The sequence below is a fragment of the Thunnus albacares genome, chromosome 12, assembly GCF_914725855.1.
Source record: "Thunnus albacares chromosome 12, fThuAlb1.1, whole genome shotgun sequence".
In the NCBI taxonomy this organism is placed as follows: Eukaryota; Metazoa; Chordata; class Actinopteri; order Scombriformes; family Scombridae; genus Thunnus; species Thunnus albacares.
Genome location: NC_058117.1, coordinates 5,203,711 through 5,222,479, shown reverse-complemented (window position 1 = coordinate 5,222,479; position 18,769 = coordinate 5,203,711). Strand labels below are relative to the sequence as shown.

Genomic DNA, 18,769 nt, shown 5'->3' with positions numbered 1-18,769 from the left:
CATAAAAATCTGTCTTGTTTTCTAACACTTTTTAAAATTCTAGTTAACAGATGCATTAGGTCGCCAGAAACAGAGCAGAGCAGAAGTTTATTCATCGCTCCCTGACCAAAACCTTACTTTTAAATATATCTGTGCTTTTAGCACCTGCTCATTAGAGCTCGGGATTTTCATGCAAAACTGAAAAAAAAAAATCTCTCATCGAAATCATCCCTTAATATTTTTTTTTATAAATATGCATAAAGTATGAGGCACATATTATTGCTTACTTGGAAAGTGCACTACACATGAAAGGCAAACTGGCAGACTGGTGAGCCTGTTTGATAATTAACAAATCCAGGCAGAGAAAACATCATGAAACAAGGCATGAAATGCCAAGTGAACTTTATTCTGGAACTGTTACTTTTTCAAAAAAAATAAACAGAAAAGTTTAAATGGACAAAGATTGAACAAATCATTTGTTTAGGCCAATCCTAGACTAAGATTAGATTATAAAATCAAAAATTAAAAAAGTGGTTCCATTCATTTGTGGTGACTGCGCTGCCTCCCTTGAGCAACTAACAGGTGTGTTCTGATTTGTTTTTGGGATAAATGTTACTGTAAGGGAGTGGCTATATTTAAAAGTCTTTAAAATACAATTAATAGAATTAAAATAGTTCCGCACATTACTTTTCATATGGTTTGTTGTCATGATTATCTTTGCTTGTTTTTTTTTTCATTACACATTAAAGAAGAGAACAATAATTTCCTGAGGGCAACAGGACAAGCAGTAGATCAGAGTGAAAGTGCGTGTTAGAAGCGATTATACACTCTACATAGAATTTAATTCTGAGAGACTGTTATAGTTTGAATATTTATTTTTCTCCCATGTTCAAGCTGAAGTGTCAGCAGTGTTGGTCATTGTATTATGTTAATGAAATTTGTCATATATCTGATATCTGCGAGTAACAAGACTTGACAGAAAAACTGACGTCTTCCAAATAAATGGCCTTTAATAGCAGCAGCAGTCGATCTGTTCTAAAGTGTAAAGTAAAGTGTTTCCAGGTCGCTCTGACAATTCCTCACTCTCTCACAATCACCTTTTTTTTTCCTTGTCTTACATATTACCCACCTCCTTCTCAATGGGGCTCTACTGAAGTGTGAAATCATACATTTATTCCTGGGATGAATTTTGTTTTATTTTTAGTTATAGTAGAGCATGGTGAACATTCACAGATGATGGGCAAACAGAAACATTAAGGGATAAGTACTGTAACTAAGTACAGACATTCACTTTGTTCTTTTTTTTTTGAAAACGGTTCTTTAAAAAAATATCACAGTATTCTTCAAAATGCTCACAGGGATGGAAATATAACAGGACAATAAATAATTAATGGAATAAAAAGGGAGAGTCTCATGACACTTCAAAGTGTTGGCAAGATTTTTACTATTTCTTTTTGGATCCATTTGAGATTAATTTCAGGGAGAAGGAATTGGATTTTTTTGTGATGCTTTTGGCAAGGATTTGCAACACACTGCAACACAAAGAAGCCGCTTTCTAGATGCTGACAAACACAGACTGTTGTATTAAAGCTCCCAGTAATTATGTGTAAAGAAAGAATATCACTACAAGATATCTGGACTTTTCTTGTGTTTTCCCACAAGAGGGAAGAGCGGGAAAAACATAAATGCCTCAACTAAGTAAAACATAATCAGACGCCCATGGGACTTCAAAGCTCAGGCTAGAAATCTCCACTCTGCCATCTCTTGATACAAGATGGGGTACAAGATGTAAATTGGATGGATATTTCACTCTCTGACATTCCAGTGCAATGTTGTGCAACTTACCGGACTCCTTTCAGTGTTTATAAAGCAACTTCAGATAGCGGATGTTATTTGCAGGGTCCAACTCATATCTACTAGTTGTACTAACTTGGACTGGACTACATGGCCTGACCAGCCACAGGATGTGACGAGACTCAGTGAATGGCCAGTGCTCTCAGTCAGCTGTAATACATTTGTGATGTAATTTAATTGCTTAGCCAGGAGATTTCATTTTCCCAAACAGCAGATTTGTGACATTTAAAAGCCCACAGGAAATACACAAGTTGATTTTCTGAGCATTTGTTTTTGGATTAATGACACACAGTAGCTAAACCTTTAAAATGCCTGAAAGCTTAATTACATCAGCAAAGTACAAGCAGCTAATATTCAATATGTTTCTTTGTACTATAGCTGTTCAAGATTATACTGATGCACCTAGTGAATAACCAGCTCATTCTCACTCCCAACTCGTCACACACTGAAGCTTGGTCAGGACCCTCTGACGTCACTTTTTAACGCACTGGGTAACCCTTTGGCAACATTTTTTAATGTGCAGAGTAGTCCGATAGACTACTGTTGAGCTCCCACAACGTCTGAAATAGATGCCATGAGACTGATGACGTCTATATAAAAGGTGACAAATTTCACCACAGATACGTTGAATATCTACATTTCAACACCTGTAATACGTAGCATATTAACATTTCAACAATATGTATCATATCAACATTTCTGAAGTGACGCACTTCACATGACATCTGTATAAGCTGACTTTCTTATTAGGAGGTAGAGGGGTCGGTGGATGGCTTGTAATGTTGTTGACAGAAAATTGGAAATCAGCACAGAGCACGGTTTAAGACCACCTTAACATTTTTATTTTATTTATTATTATTTTTTAACCCAAACCATGATCTTTCCCTAACCCTAACCCAGCAGTTTTCATGCCTAAACCTAACCAGACCTTAACCACCACGTTGTCACACCATAAAATATAATTATTTTTTAACAGTGACTACCGTGATACTGACGCTTAAGGGGTACCCAGTGCATTAAAAAGTGATGCCACGGGGTCCTGACAAAGCTTCAATATATGACGAGTTGGGAGTGAGAACGTGTTGGAATAACATTACACTGAAATGAGTCCTTGAATGTATAAAACAGAGACGCTCTGGTGGGGACTGAATGTCCTTGTTGATAGACTGCACAATACTGTAATATGTGTATCTAACAGGATATGTAGCTTTTATATCCAACTAGAATATCTCTTCCAACTAGAACATTCAAACAGTGAGATGCCAGTTGACAGTTAGTCTGTCAACCACTTTGGTCCTAACTGAAGGATCTCAGCAACTATGGATGCTGTGATATCTGGTGGAGACATTCATGGTCCCCAAAGGATAAATGCTAAAGATGTTGGTGATTCCCGGAATGTCCCTGTAGTACTATAAGTAAATTTGGCTTTGTCCAATACTTTGTTTTATGACCAAATACTGGCAGAACTCATGATATTCCCATCAGCCTCTGTTGTATTTTGGACCATTTCTCTAATTATGAGAATCAAGATACAAAAAACAAAGCTACACATTTTGGTATCAGTCTGATGTTGGACCATAAAAGCAGAAATATCTGGACACAGAGAGGACTAGGCTTTCCCCCATGTTATTTCAGTGGTTCAGTCAAAAACCATTGATTACGCCAACGAAAATGGTAAAATGGTGCACATGTGTTGATCTTTTTTTTTTTTCTAAAGCAAAAACACATTGATGTGGGCTGAATGTCACAGTTGACAGTTTGTACAATATTGTAAAATGTCCTGTAAAACTCTTTACACCTTTTCTACTCAACCTGCTATTGTACTTTTTATATGCTGTCACCTTTAAATTCCCAGATGAAAAGTCTGCATGATTCTCAGTCAGGTTTTAGTGAAAAGACATATCTGAAAAGGGCACTGCAGAAATGGAAATGGAATACCCACAATGTATCTAACATCTTATTGTAGCAGAAATATATAGCAGGATACAGAATATGCCATAACTGAAAAAATAAGAATCTGCAATCTAATTTTTGTGCCCTCTCAGATGCATGCAGCATATTTACTGTATCTTAGCCTCAAGTCTCAGACTTAGTGATTGAAGTCAGATGATGAAAGGGCAAGAGAGTAATCAATAAATAGACTTCAGCATTGGTTTTACATGCTTGTCTACTACCTACAGCAACAATTGCTCATCTGCTCTAATGTTACCGTACTACCTACATACATAATTGCTTACATATTCAGATGCATTTTCCCTCTAATCTATAAATGAAACATTTTCCTATTAAAAACATCTTACAAGCTGTTCCATCTCCTGAAGATGCATTGTAAGAGATATGATGAAACATACTGGATTGCATAAATAGCATCTTCCCAGCCCACCTGAAAGAATCTATTCAAGTGCATCAAAGTGCTTGAAAATAAATTAAATTGTAAGGGGGGGATGGTGCCTGACAGCTTATCAATAGAGGAGGGGGATTTAGGAGAAGCAAAACACTAGCAGACGGTGCTAAGATTCTGCAAATAACAAGACTGGTATTGCTGGAGTCCCTAACAGATGGAGAAGAAAACAGACCTGGCTGCTACATATCCTGGTTGCTAAACACCACCTGGAGGTAATGAATGTGTTGTCAGCGTAAGAGGCATATAAGACAAGAGGCGAAGTCAAACTGTCTATTCAGACACATTACAGAGTACAGGTCTGAGAGTTGTCCTTGATATGGGTCATCCTGACCTGTAGATATGCTTATGAATATTTATACTGGTAGATGGGCTTAAACACTGATGGCCACAAGAGGAAATTTATACATCAGAATATGAACTGGTAGTGAAGAGGCCATATAAGTACGCATCCTATCAAAAATCCCTGAGGCTCATCTCTACAGATGCAATCGCGTGCTGGGGGTAAGGTTATTCAGTGTTATGCTCTCATATTGTATAAATCATAAAAGGATGTATACAGACTGTATTATATCCTGCAAAGCACTTTGAATTTGATTTGTGTAGAAATATGAGGCAAAGGTCGTGTTCTGCTACTGTAGCTAATGTATGGCAGCTTCCAGCCAGAGTTTTAAAAAAGAAAGATGACTCACCACACATCCGGTGGAGTCCAGCTTTCGGTCAGATATGCAGCGGAAGTTGCGGCTGCAGCCTCCATTGTCTTTGGTGCAGTCTCTGACGGGTCCAAATGAGTCCAGGAGCACCTCCAAAGAGTCAAAGGATGAACTGATCATCAACTCCTCTCTGTAAAGGCAGATTAAGAGTGACAAAAAACAGAGAACAGTTGTTCAGTTTTGAGCATCTGTGCAGTATTTCTTGGAGCTTGCTGGGTAAATGAGAAACTGTTGCCTTGCTACAATGTTAAATGTACAATAGCTGTTACAGCCAAATAATTTATCACAGAAAAAATTCCCAAGCATATTTGCTCCACTGATCAATAGCAAACCATATTTACAGTGCTGAACTTTGAGGAAGTGGAGAGCCCAAGAGTCAAAAATAGAAGCAACTGTGCTGCACTGTCCAATTTTATATCCAGTAACTCTTCTCTACCCAAGTATACTGCACCACAACAAAGATGTAGTATGGTTTGTAGTCGATTGTGAGACAGAAGTAGAAGGTACAAATACATCTTTTGAATAAACTGTGATAACCTTAGACAAGTTAGCTGCTAGCTGGGTGTGCTATTGTGGCTGGATCACACCAACACGTTCACAGCTAGCTAGTACCTGTATCTGATGATGAAAGTTTAGTTCACCACCTAACTCTGCACAGAAAATGAGTTGATGCTGGAGGCCTGGTGACATAATGACTACTTGCAATGACACTTAGAATTTGTTTGCACCAGAATTTAATTTTGCTGTAAAACTCATTTAGATTACTAGACAATTTTTTTTGGTTGCAAAACAAATGTTAGGGGGAATGACAGACACAATAAACGTGCTAGATTTTTGGGTGCAAAGGCAAAGAGTTGTAGGTTTTACAGTATGTTTTATTGTAAGCTAAATCATTAGCATAATTGCAGATAAAACCTTGACTCCATGTGGTGAACTGAAATCCAGATACTGGTATAGACACTGGTGGGAAGGTTTTGAAATTGATTAGCTAGAAAATAATTTAATTTTGTTAAGCACAATTGTTCCACTTTATCACACATGGTGTCAGTTTATTTATATTTAACAATGTCATCCATGTTAATTCATCTTTTATTTCTCAATGTCAGCAAAGTCAGTAATTACAAATATTATTTGAATGATGACTTTGAGAAATATCACCCACAAACAAGGTAACGACTGTGACTGAAATCCAGCATTCAATTAGTTAAGCCTTGCTGTCTGCAGTATGCAATTTGCTCTCATTAAATTTGATTAAAATATGACATTTCTTTAGATGATGTTTCAATTCCTTCAGGGAAAAAAAAAAAAGAACAAGGAACTGTCAAAGCGGTGTCTCAACAATGTGCTTTGCAAGACATTCCGTGACACCTTGTTCTCTATTTAACTCAATCAAGGGGTATCTATTTCCATGAATTACAAATATCAGCATGTTAAATTCATTCCGTGTAATCATCATGAGAAAAGCTATGGCTTTTCTCAGTACGATTCCTATTCAAAGTAGTAGACTCATGAGATAAAACACCCCATGAATTCATTGCTCTAACCTTGCTCTGAGCAGTCACTTTGTGTTTCTGTGATTTTTTTTTTTTTTTTTTTTGTTCCACATAAACCTCATGCAAGGTCAATGAGCAGATAGTCCAGCAGGAGGATAACAGTGGTTAGTATTAGAAAGTATTTGAGATTGGTGCTGATGAAGAACAAAGTAGAGAAGACTTCAGTGTTTTCTCACAGAATCTAAATCACAGAGCTATTTCTGCAGAGGAATCGTGTTGCTTATGATAAACAAGAGCTTCTGTAATAGCATCGCCATGAACCTTGCCTGGGTAGAGAAAATGATGACCTCTCAGGCACTTATAAAAATATATTTTTTTCCGACTCCCCACTCTCTCCTGGTTTCCCTATGAGAAAAGACAGAGTTTCCTTCCATTTCACAGTCAACTTGATGTTATCTTACAAACCAATTTTTCTGTTATAATTGCCCATTGCTTTGTTGTCATTTATTCAGAAGGGACCCGTTGAACAGAGCCTCAGCAGATGATGAAACTCACAGCAAGTGTGAATGCTGAAACATTTGGGAACTGCAATTACAGTCAAGACATACACAAATTGGGTGCAACACAATTTACAATTAAAAACCACAAAAAACAAAAAAGGTTTACGGCACTATTGGGGACCCTTAGAGGCCACAACATTCATTACGTCCCAAAACATCACACTGGCCATTTTTCTGTTCTTAGATCTTTAGCAGTAATGGGGCTAAATAGCTTACATTTGTCCTCAGGGAGACAGTAGAATTTCATTTGGTGTCCAAAATTTAAAGAGGGAGCATGAATGAGCTAAGTGAATATATTTCTTGCAGATGAAACGTTGTCCTGATCGTTTATTGAAAAACTCAGTGAGTTAACAAAAATATTACCATCAAGCCAGGACCAAAACATTTTTCAAATTATTACCAAACGATGAGATGATACCAATACCCCACTATGTCCCCATGTGATCTGTATCTGGATGTTATCAGAATAATGACATGCAAATGCAGAAAGCCTTTGTATTTATACCTGATATAAATAAACATTCTTGTATTCTTGATTGTGCCAGTAATCAGTTCCCAGTATGTAAATTAAGTAGGCAGAGTTGGTTGGAATGCTAGGGATTATGGGTCTTTGTCCACCACTTTGGTCCAAACTGGATTGCCATGAAATTTTGGTCTGATTATGGTCACTTGTGGATAAAGCCTACTCGCTTTGGTGATCCCTGACTTTTCCTCTAGCTCCACCATGAGGTTGGCATTTGTGGTTCAGTGAAATGTCTGAAGAACAATGGATTGCCGTTAAATATGGTACTGATATTCATGCTTTCCAGAGGCGAATCCTAATGACTTTAGTGACCCCCCAACTTTTTATATAGTGCCTAGCAAATCCAAATTTTCAGTTATTCAGTGAAGTGTATAAATTTACAAGACTGACACACATTTCAGAGCCCACAGTCATGTTCTCCAGAGCATTAATCCTTTCAAAATTACATTCTTATACACTTCATTCACATACTGAAAATTTGAACTTGCCAGTTGTAGCAGCCACATCACATGCCGACACCAAGTGGTTTTCTTTTAGCATTAACCTACAAACATTTCAAGTAATGACAGCACACACTTGATTATTTTTTGACAGTTTGTTTGCTCATTTGAGCGGAGACATTTTGGTTGACATTCTATCATTAATATTTCTTACTTGCTTTAAATTATGTTCTACCTTTTTGTTTTTCATGGATCCAGCAGTCCTCCCCTGGCCTGCTCTGCTCTGGTGCCTGTGTGTAATGGGCAGCAGGTGAGATTCCTTGATTGGCTGAGTGAATGATTGGGACTGTGTGAGAGTGTAGGTTGTTCCAGGGAGCTGATTGGTTCCAGCTGCCAAGCTTGTGGTTTAAAAGCCAAAGCCAAACCCCCCCCCCCTCAGCTCTTGCAGTCTCTCCTCTCTCCACTTTCAATGAATGTGTTGTTGAAATAGCTTTGAAAATAACAGTCCAGGTTTTGTAGGGGTGGCCAGCATTTTGGTTTAATCTCTTTTCTCCTGTTTTTGTTGAGTCAGGAGTTAGGTCAGTGATTTGTATTTTCATTTCTTTTGTTTTGAGTAGGTAGTTTAAAGTTGATTAGCTTTAGTTTCCTTTTGTTGTTGGTCTGCTGTTAGCCCACCCTGCAGCCAAAAAAGTATGAAATAATCATTTAAAGGGTTGCAAAATTCCTTGTTGCTGGTGGTTCTTGGGAGCTGGGAAGAGGGGAGTCTTATTTTCATGATACGCCAGGGTTTCCCCTAGGCCAGGTGAAACATGAATGAGACTCACCTCTTTCCAGTTCCTGAGAACTACCAACAACAAGGAATTTTGCAGCCATTTAAATATTTATTTCATACTCTTTTAGTAACAGCAGGCAGGAAGTGGGAGAGGCCAAATGTGTGTGCTGGAGGGGAGTCTTCCTTTTGGGATCTAGTTAAATTTAATTATTTTAGAGCTTAATGTGTTGTTGTTTTTCTTGTTTGACAGTTAGATTGGTTGTAAATAGTTTATTGATTCAAATATTTGTTTATATTAAGGTTAGTTTGTGATTTAGAGTTAACTGTTTATTAATATAAACTCTCCCTTTGTGTCATGTCAATCAAGTCAGTTATGTTGAGTTCAGTATAGGTTGCTGTTTGTTTAGTTGACCCCAATTTAAGTTAAAGGATCCTAGTTTTGAAATTACTTTCCTCTAGTTTTCTCATTTTGGATTTTGAAAAATTAATTTTAAGTTGAAAGTAAGTTGTAAATTAATAACTTGACACTGATGGGACTACACAAAAAGAAGCTGTCAGTGGTTTTTGTCTTGTTAAATTTTTATTTATCTGTCTCCCCAACAAACATATTTGGTATGGTTTGAATGACAATAAACTTGAACTTGACTTCCTCTAGCGCCATCATCAGGTCAAAATTTGACTTTGTCCAATACTGATGTTTTTGACCAAATACCTACCAAAGGAAATGACATTCACATGACATCAGCACAGCCTCGCAGAGCAGCTAGCATGCTTGTAAAGTCTTTGTTGGGTTTTCTTAAGAACATTAAATTCTTTTGAAAAATGCTTTCCTGTGTGTGTGTATTTTAAAAAAAATATAAACTTGCAACTAATACGCAGGTCACCTGTAGCCAAATGTAACATGTGCTGCAAAACACAGAGTCCTTGTCCAGTTCTGAAGAGAGACTTTCAAAATGTTAGATCCATTAGCAAATTCTTTTTTCTACTCCCAACCTCCAGCAGTGATCAAGAGCCTACTTCAGTCTTGTGTGATTCTCAAGGATTTTCACATTCTGTTGGGTCAGACTGTTCATGATAAAATCACTGACAAAAACAAATTCTCACACTCATGTATGATCCCATAGTCCAGCTTGATCATTAATCTGCTGTGGTCTCAAATTGATGCATTTTTTGCATTTCTACCCCAACTGCTGCTTGACACTCAACATTAATGTATAACATTAGAGCAGGCAGCACAACATGAAGAAAGAATTATGTTGTATGGATTTGATTCCTCATTGCTTTTGGTTGCAAAGTAACGTAGGTGCCTTGACTGTTGCCTTCTTTTAATACTGTTCCACACAGCATTAAATTAAAAATACAAAGTGTTGAATGGACTAACAGACCAATACTCTAGGCCCCAATACTAGAGGGGTTAAAAGTATCAAAAAACTATGAGCCGTCTAATGATCCTCAAATTAGGAAATTGACATTCTAAGTTATAATTGCCTGTAGCATTGCATCCACATGCACTTATCTGATCAAAATGACAGACAATTAAAATGTTTATCTGACCTTACTGGTAATACACAATTATTAACAGAGTACACATGCATCATTAGAACAAGCAGCCTCATTTAGCCTCATCACAAAGCAAAATGTCCAAATGCTAAAAACCTAAGTAAACATGTATCCAAGACGGTAAAATGCAGTTAATTTTCATGAAAGTTCATTTTAATTTTCTTAATTTTTTTCATGAAAGATATGTTATCCATCTGCAAAAGTAAAAGTAATGTCAGCAAAAGAAAAGTTCTTTATTAAGTTACAAAGTTTGATTTAGAGTATGAAGAAATTACATTACTGGTTTTGACAACTTGCATATAGGACACTCTGAAGATGAATGGCTAATAAGCACTACCTGGATATAATTAACATGTTTGAGACACATGTCTGCAGTTGAAAGAGGCAATAAAAATAAGCCTCAATTATGGGCACCATTAACATGGATAGCTAATCAATAGGAGGGTTAGAAGTAAATGCACGTCAAAACAAGCGGTGTAAAGAACCACTCATACAACCCATTTTGTCACTGAAAAATATCGTCAAAGGTTTAAATGTCATGTTAAACCCTGCAATTTACCAGCATTAGTTAGTTATTCAGTTCGGAGAGAGAAGTGAAAATTACCATCAACAATGAACAGAAAAAAAATAACATGATTTTAATGTAAAAGTATTTCTAAAGATGACTGCTTTGATGGGTTTAATATTCAGATTATAGAAGATGTAAAACAGTTTTCTTTGCAATAATATCCACTCAATTAGCTTTCATACAACACAGGGGCAGAGGAGGCATTGGATGTTAGATTTCCTATTAGCACATTTTGTCTCAGAACCTATGATTTAAATGTAAAAAACATCAATAATACGAAAAGCCCAAATAATATATAAGCTTATAACTACTGAGATTGTCTGAATGTAATCTCAAGGCAATGCCACAAAAGCACAAATAAACACATTAAGAAAACAAAACCCAAGGCTGCTTCTCGATCCAGTCATTTTAACTGCCATGAAGCCAGCCTAATCATGGGAGGGAAGATGATGGCGCATCACTATTTATCCATCTGCCAGGGAGCAAGACAGTGACAAATGATTATCAAACGTGGGAGAATGCAGCTCAAAAGCAGAGTAAATCAGCAGCATCCAGAAGGTGTTAGCAATGTTTCCTTGTGGCCCCTGGGGAAAGCTGAAGAGAGTATTCATCAGATCATGGATCAGAGGGAAATGAGTTACTCACACAGCATCTTGAAGGAAGCTGCCAAATGAAAATAAAATGTGGAAAAAGAAGAGGGAGTTGAAATGTGTAAACATGGAGAAGAGGGGGAAGACAACCGCAAAACCGTGCTCAAAACTGCATAAATGAAGTACAACAGTGCAATCCTACAGGATGTAACAAAGACAACTGGTACATACAATATATTCCAAAACATCCTGCATTATTTCCAAGAGCAGTATTTAAACCTAGAGGTCGGGATAAAAAATAAATCATATTAATCCCCATTCCTTAGGCCTCAAAAATACAGAGTAAAAGTTTATTCAATGATCCTTTTTCAGTGTTTCATAACTGTAGGAATCTTGCCATCAAAAAAATAAATAAATAAACCTTTGATTTAATGACAGTATGTGTCTGTTATTGCAAGAAAATGGGATTATTATTGAGGCAGTAGCTCATAATCCCCCACCATTGGTACTGTTATTGCTGTTAGTGTATCCAGAAATTAAGACATATGGTCAAGGTATGGTTACAGTTAGACAATTACAACACTCTGTTAGAGTTAGAGAAAGATCATGGTTTAGTTTATAAAAAAAGTACTTTATTAAGGTTAGAAAAATATCTTGGTTTGGGTTTCTTTAGGTTTCCTTCGTTGTCATAGTTGCAGTAATAAAAACCTGGTTAAGGTCAGGGAACTAAAAGTAAACAATGTTGACAGATGGTTGGAAAGACTCAACAAACAGCTATCTCCTGTTTTAAAGACTGAGGTTTTTTTGGTGCGTCCCCCAACCTCCTACTGGTGTGGTGGAGTTTGTTGCTCTATAATACATCACCTGATTTTCTCCTTTGCTCCCAACAGACAAGAGTAATACTTACTGCTTCTCTAGAGAGCTTTGTCACATGAATGTAAAGATATGAAAGAACTGATTTTCTCGGGAGGACATTGAAATTGAACATTTTGAGCTTTGACTGTTGAAGCAAAATTTAATACAACTTCAATAATTTAAAGGCATGTTATATCTGCATGTTATCGATGGCTGCTGTCAATCACAGGGTAAAAATTGAAGTAAAATATGTGACGGCTGACTGGACTTGTCCATTTCCATTTTTGTTTTGAGAACTTAGTCTAAGTGGTTTTAACCAGCTGTGACTTGGACAGCTTTTAATTAGTCACACACACAGTAGCCCCAGATGTATGTATATATCTACACATCTCTCACTCTCTCAAGTTATTAGCAATAAGCTGGTGAATTTTGCTCTGCAACAAGCATACAGACACTTTCCTTTTTCTAGTTTATGGTTTGATGCAGCATGTACTGAGGGATTCATTTGATGAATAACCACATAGACACTAGTCAATTTTACTAAATCTTACTTTTTTGAAAAAGTTCAGCATAGTAAGATGTCAAATGGCTACAATATTTTAAAAAATCACTGTGTCTAAAAAATGAATCAACATCTGTGAGATACGAATTAATCAAATGAAATTCTGCCCTTTCCATAATGATATTCATGCTCTTCAGACAGAGTCTCATCCTCCAGCTGAGCTTCAGTTCATGTTTTCCGCTTTTATTTCACGGTCATCCTTTCAAATCTCCTCCAGTTTACAGACTCATGTAAATACAGTACTGTGATGAGGAAAATATAATGTTATATCCATTCACTCTTATCCAAACTGTCAGCCATGGTTGGAGATGAACCTTGATCTTAAACCCACTTTCTATCACAAGAGTCACGGTATCATGTAATGAAACAGTGTGATCTTCTTAGGTGCTCTTTATGGCATTTAGAGTAAAATGTCATTTCTGTTTCTGTTTCCACAATGCAATTAATCACATATAATTATATGCATCATTTTGTATCTTGAGCTACTGCAAGCACGTACTGTATACCAGCATCATCTTAATGTTTTTGCTCTTGTTAACTGGATTATAGTAATCAGCATAAACAGCACATAAATAATTAATCATATGACAAATATCACGACAATCAACGGGTTTTATTGATCAGTACAGCTGATGATTGTTTGTGTACACAAAGATGAAAGGGTCCAGAAACTATAAACTATGAGCATACTTTCAATTACATAAATACCTTCATATACTAGATACATGAGGTTATTTATTATTTGATAAATTAGATTTTTTGTCATAATATATTTCATTCTGATGGTTTATCTGCATCTATACTGCCTTTGGTTAATGTTAAGCCAATTTAGCATAAATTACAAGCATAATTACCTCCTCCTGTGATGCAACGTTGCAAATAAAAATTTTGACCTGACGTTGGCGATCCTTCCAATACTCGAGACATTTCACTCAAAACCACAAATGTCAACTTCATTGTGGCAATAGCCATGGGATCACTGAAGTCATTAGGATTCATCATCTGGGAACCATGAATATCTTTTTAACATGCTGTGCTAGTCCATCCAATAGCTGTTGAGATATTTCATTGGATAAGAGACTGATCATTATTTATCCTCCCCGGAGCTACCCTCCCTCAAACCTCCCTGATTGACTGGGGGAAAATGCATGACCTTCCCTGCACCATAAATAACCATATTTTATTAAATTCACAATAAATGTAAGTAGTATTGGAGAAAATAAAAAGCAAAGGCTGACCTTTTCCAGCTATTATGTTTAATAGCAAACTATGACTCTTAAACCTTGGCAAACTACCAGGGCTGCCGGCCCAACTTTAACTTAGCTCCCTGGAGGGTCAACATAAAAAGAAAAAACACAGTCACACCCCAGCCACACCCCTCCCTCTGATAAATAACGAACAGTCCCTTATCAATATCCCTTGACTTGTTTGTGTTTGTATGGGCCAAGCTGTTGTGGTAACGTAAATGCTGCTCTTGCCGCTGACATTTGGCGGCAGATATGGCTGAAAGCAGTATTTTCTTCCCAGCAACTGTGGAGGCACAAATTCTGATAGGCTAGCAAAAGGGGCTTCTTTTATTTAACCCTTTACATCCAACACAAACTGAATAGACAGGTTTGACTGGTTTATTTCCTCAGAACTGTTTTGTGAGTTCCGTCACCATACAGTGGTAAAACACATTTCAAAAAGAAAAACGTATTTAACATACATACAAAACGCAACCATTTAAAGTTGTATGTCCCTCCCCCTAAGCCAAAATAACATAACATATGTCACTCCCCAGTGCTTAAAAAAATATTTGACTTATGTACACTGTAATGTTAAAAAAAAAATACAAGAAAACTCCAATGCAATATTAAATGGCTGTATAAAATTTCATCACATACTCAGCAAAGTATGCTTTAATGCAAACCATCAACAAAAATTATTATATGAATAACCACACTGCACACTGCACCCCTGAACAGTCTATTATGAGAAACCTTACACATTACATTTGATGATTGCCTTCGGCACTGAAAAGCACATTAAATCTTGTTCTTCCAATACATTTTGTTTTATTCTATTTTTTATGTATTCTTGTTGTAGGACTACTCCATATTTCAGATGTCCAAGGGCTTAAAATTATATGACAGGGAAAAAATCTGAGTGCCTACAATGCTAATTTGAAAAAAGATGGTGGGTATATTCATTTGAGCAAGACTAATTTTACCTGACATCATTTTCACAGGGCAAATAACCACTGGCAAATTAGGGCAGGATCTGACACACTTGTGCACACTAAGTTGTTGACAAATCATGTTCCAGCATACACTAAAAGACAATTCTCACCACTAATTATATTAGCCTACCTCTTTTCCTTAAACTAATCCTATTCACACAGACTTTATGCAACAACATAATACTATCAAAACAGCTGTAGTCACGCTAACTCTCTAGATGATTCATAATGCTTCTGGCCACTTGGCAAACTTGGTTCAGCAAAGTGTATAGGTTTGTCCTCCCCCAAGGTTATGTGTAGATACTTTTGCAATGGTGTAGGAAGACAACCGCTTGTTCTTTGATTCTGTTAACTAATCTTTGATTCTTAAGGAAATAACAGACAGACTCCCTGGATTCCTAAGTTTGTAAGAGCAGACACTTGGCCTGCAGAACTGACCTTTGTAACCTTAAGTGGGGGTTTGATCAGTGATGCTCAGCAGACTCAGAAAGACCTCCTAAGAAACCATTTCGACAAGTTGAATTATGACATGAACTAAAAGCATGAACTGACCCTGAAGGCCACTTGGACTCGGAGAAAAACAACTCCCACCTTAGATGGAGCACAGACTCTTATCAACAACGCCATAAACTAACTCACATCCCTGAGGACTTTGTGAAGCCCCCTGCAAATCTGAGGAAAACCTGAAATTCATGTAAATTAAATGTCTAATCATTATTCAACTTATATCATGCTATTTGTCATGTAAATACAAGCAGAATGATATAACTTTCATAAGTGTGACTATCTACCAAAGAGATATAAGACTTAGATTTCATTAACCTTTTATACTACAAGCCAAGTAGTTAAGTTACAACAAACCAACCAAAAGCCTGAATCTGCAACTTAAACTCTAGAAGAAGAAGAAGAAGAAGAAGAAGAAGAAGAAGAAGAAGAAGAAGAAGAAGAGAAAGAAGAAGAAAAAGAAGAAGAAGAAGAAGAAGAAGAAGAAGAAGAAGAAGAAGAAGAAGAAGAAGAAGAAGAAGAAGAAGAAGAAGAAGAACACTTGAAACTGAACCTCTACCTGCTCTCTGACAACAAGACTGCAACCCAGAGGTGAAGCCGGCCTAAAGACTCTCCCAGAGCAGCCTAAAACGGCTTGATTCTTTACCAGCATTCAACGCCTTTGCATCTACTGAGATGCATCAAAGCTGATACGATGCTGCACCAACAACGCTGGATCTACAGTCTATGTGCTGGACCTGCCAAGATGACACCTCCACCATGACGCATCACCTCAACAGTAAGGCATAACATGGCTTTGTGATCAGGCGTTGATGTCGAATAACGTTAAAATTAAAGAATTTATTTAAAGAAGGTGAATTAGCATTCCCCGGTGCAACATGTTAAGCCTCGAGTCACGCGCTTCGAGCCACTCTTGCTGAATAATTTTCTTTATTATTTTTATCATTCATAGACCTTATTCATTTATTCATTTTACTCTCTTTTTATTTATTATTTTCTGTATATTATCTATACATTATCATGTATCCTCAAGACGTTTAGCTATTGATAAATGTCTTCATTTATCCTAAAAGTGTTTGGTTGTTTCTTTGAGCCGCAGTAAACAGAGGTCACTGTTTGGGACAAGAGCTTACGATTGTGAGGCTGATTCATTGATTTAATTGAACAAGGGTTAGTGCTCCCTCCTGGCACTAACAAATCCCAACCAAAAAGGAGGTGGTGCCCCCAACAACAAGGTAATTCAATGATAAAGTATTAATACTCCTACAATGGGGATCAGCGCTCACTATCAACAGTTGAGGAATTTTTCCAAAAGAAAAAAAAAAAAAAAAGACTAACTTTGGAAGATACCTACGTAATTTGACTAATTCAGACTGTTAAACTGTATTTTTGCACAGAATGAGGACTGTGGATTTTGTACCCCTTCATTTACATTGCAATCACAGCCAGTATGGACAGGACAAACAGTTATAATGAGCAATATGGGCAGATAAACTGTTTCCTTGACTCTGACTGAGGTGTTTGCTTGATGAGCGTCAACAGTTTTTCTCTTCTTGTCAAAAATGTGTCCATTACACTTAATTTTGCTGTCCAAAAAATATGTTGCAAGCCAGAGGCTTGATAACTTTGCTGGCACAACTGTGCTGTTGTTTGTTTACTGTTCTGAAATGAAAGAGATTCGTTCAACTTTGGTTCTACTCTGCATTTTTTACATGGTCATACATGATCCCCTTGTTGTGCCTCTACGTGTCCCCCCCAAGGGGCTCCAACCAGCCTGTCAGTTTGAGAACCACTGCATTAAACCAAGAGTAATGCTGTGTCCCAGTTCCATATGACATATCCCTTTCCTTTCCACATTCCTTTGTGGATTACCTTGTGGGAGAATATTGTCCATCATAAGCGCACTCAAAGATCAATCGTTCTTCAGTATGCATACTGACTGTTTTGACTATACCTTATTCCACTGTGATCATGATACATATGCTAAACATATTTTGGATTAGTATGTAGTATGGAATTGGTACACAGCGTAACAGTGTAGCAGCCAGAAGCATACACTGGGAGCACAAGTGGAATGTTGACTTGTCATGCTAGGCAGTCACCAAATTGAAAAGAGGAATCATCCTACAGGGCTTATTATCATCTGTCCACTTGCAATGATGATGTACAGTAAGGACAGACTAAGCAGCATGTCCATTTTTAAGCCTCTGCTGCTAGCAGAGTGAAAGGTCCTGGATACAGGCCCGGTTCTACAAGGGTAATAACTAGGGTAAGCAGAGTGAGGTATGTAACATTTATGGCTCTGTAACTGCTGTGGTAACTGAATAACCACACTGTTAAAATGTATGTAATTGCGTATAACTTATTGTACTTATATTAACAAAAGATTTGATGAGCAGCAATTTTAGAATTTAAAAAAAAGAAAAGAAAAGAACTTCAATTTGGGACAATGGTTGTTAAGTCTGGGACAGCTGAAATGATATTACATGTTTATGTGCAATTTTCTGTAGTGGTCTCAGTAATATTTGTTGTTAAAGTGTACTGAAGTAGCATATCACATGACATGGTTAAGCAATGTTTGAGTAAAAAAAAGGATATAAATGCAGTTGCAACAACAATACTTTCCATTCATATCTCAGGTGTTTGATTTGAAAGAGAATTTTTTAAATTTTAATTATAACTATTGCTGCTGCTACTACTACTAACTAGCTGCTAGTCACTTTGCAGGCTGGTAAAATGGATCTGTTGCGTCTTTTTGTATCCACAGGTTGGTGCTCCTGTCAGTGTCGGAGCCTCCATGTAAGACACTTCGGTCGGTAAATGTGTGTTTTTAAAACTCATTTTGGGACTGGCTCATTCTCAGTCCCGCTGAACATGCACTCAGGACTCCGCTGTAAATGCCCCCTGAGCAATGGCCAATGGGGAAACTCCAACACTGGGCTGGCTGCACCAATGGTGTAACTGTATCAGTCAGTGGGTCAGTCAGTCAGTCAGTGACGGACAGACATTCAGGGTTGTAGGGCTGGTTCATGGCCAGATGCACCCAAAGTCATTTTGTTCTGAAAACGTGGGCCTGGCTGGATAATTCTGTAGTGTCACTGCTGTCAGCTGAGTCCACTTTAAAACTGCAGAATTGTTTTGACTCAGTTACGACTCCCTCTCTGCAGCCCAGAT

The 18,769-nt window shown here is 37.3% G+C and overlaps 1 protein-coding gene across 4 annotated transcripts in view; it reads right to left on the bottom strand.

The window, feature by feature from the left end:
- Nucleotides 1-18,769, bottom strand: part of astn1 (astrotactin 1) — a 393,038-nt gene that overhangs the window by 227,500 nt on the left and 146,769 nt on the right. For all 4 annotated transcript variants that reach the window (XM_044367649.1, XM_044367646.1, XM_044367647.1 and 1 more), the window contains one exon: nt 4,927-5,077. In XM_044367649.1, coding sequence (XP_044223584.1) covers nt 4,927-5,077 — 151 coding nt within the window. The remainder of the gene's footprint in view (nt 1-4,926; nt 5,078-18,769) is intronic.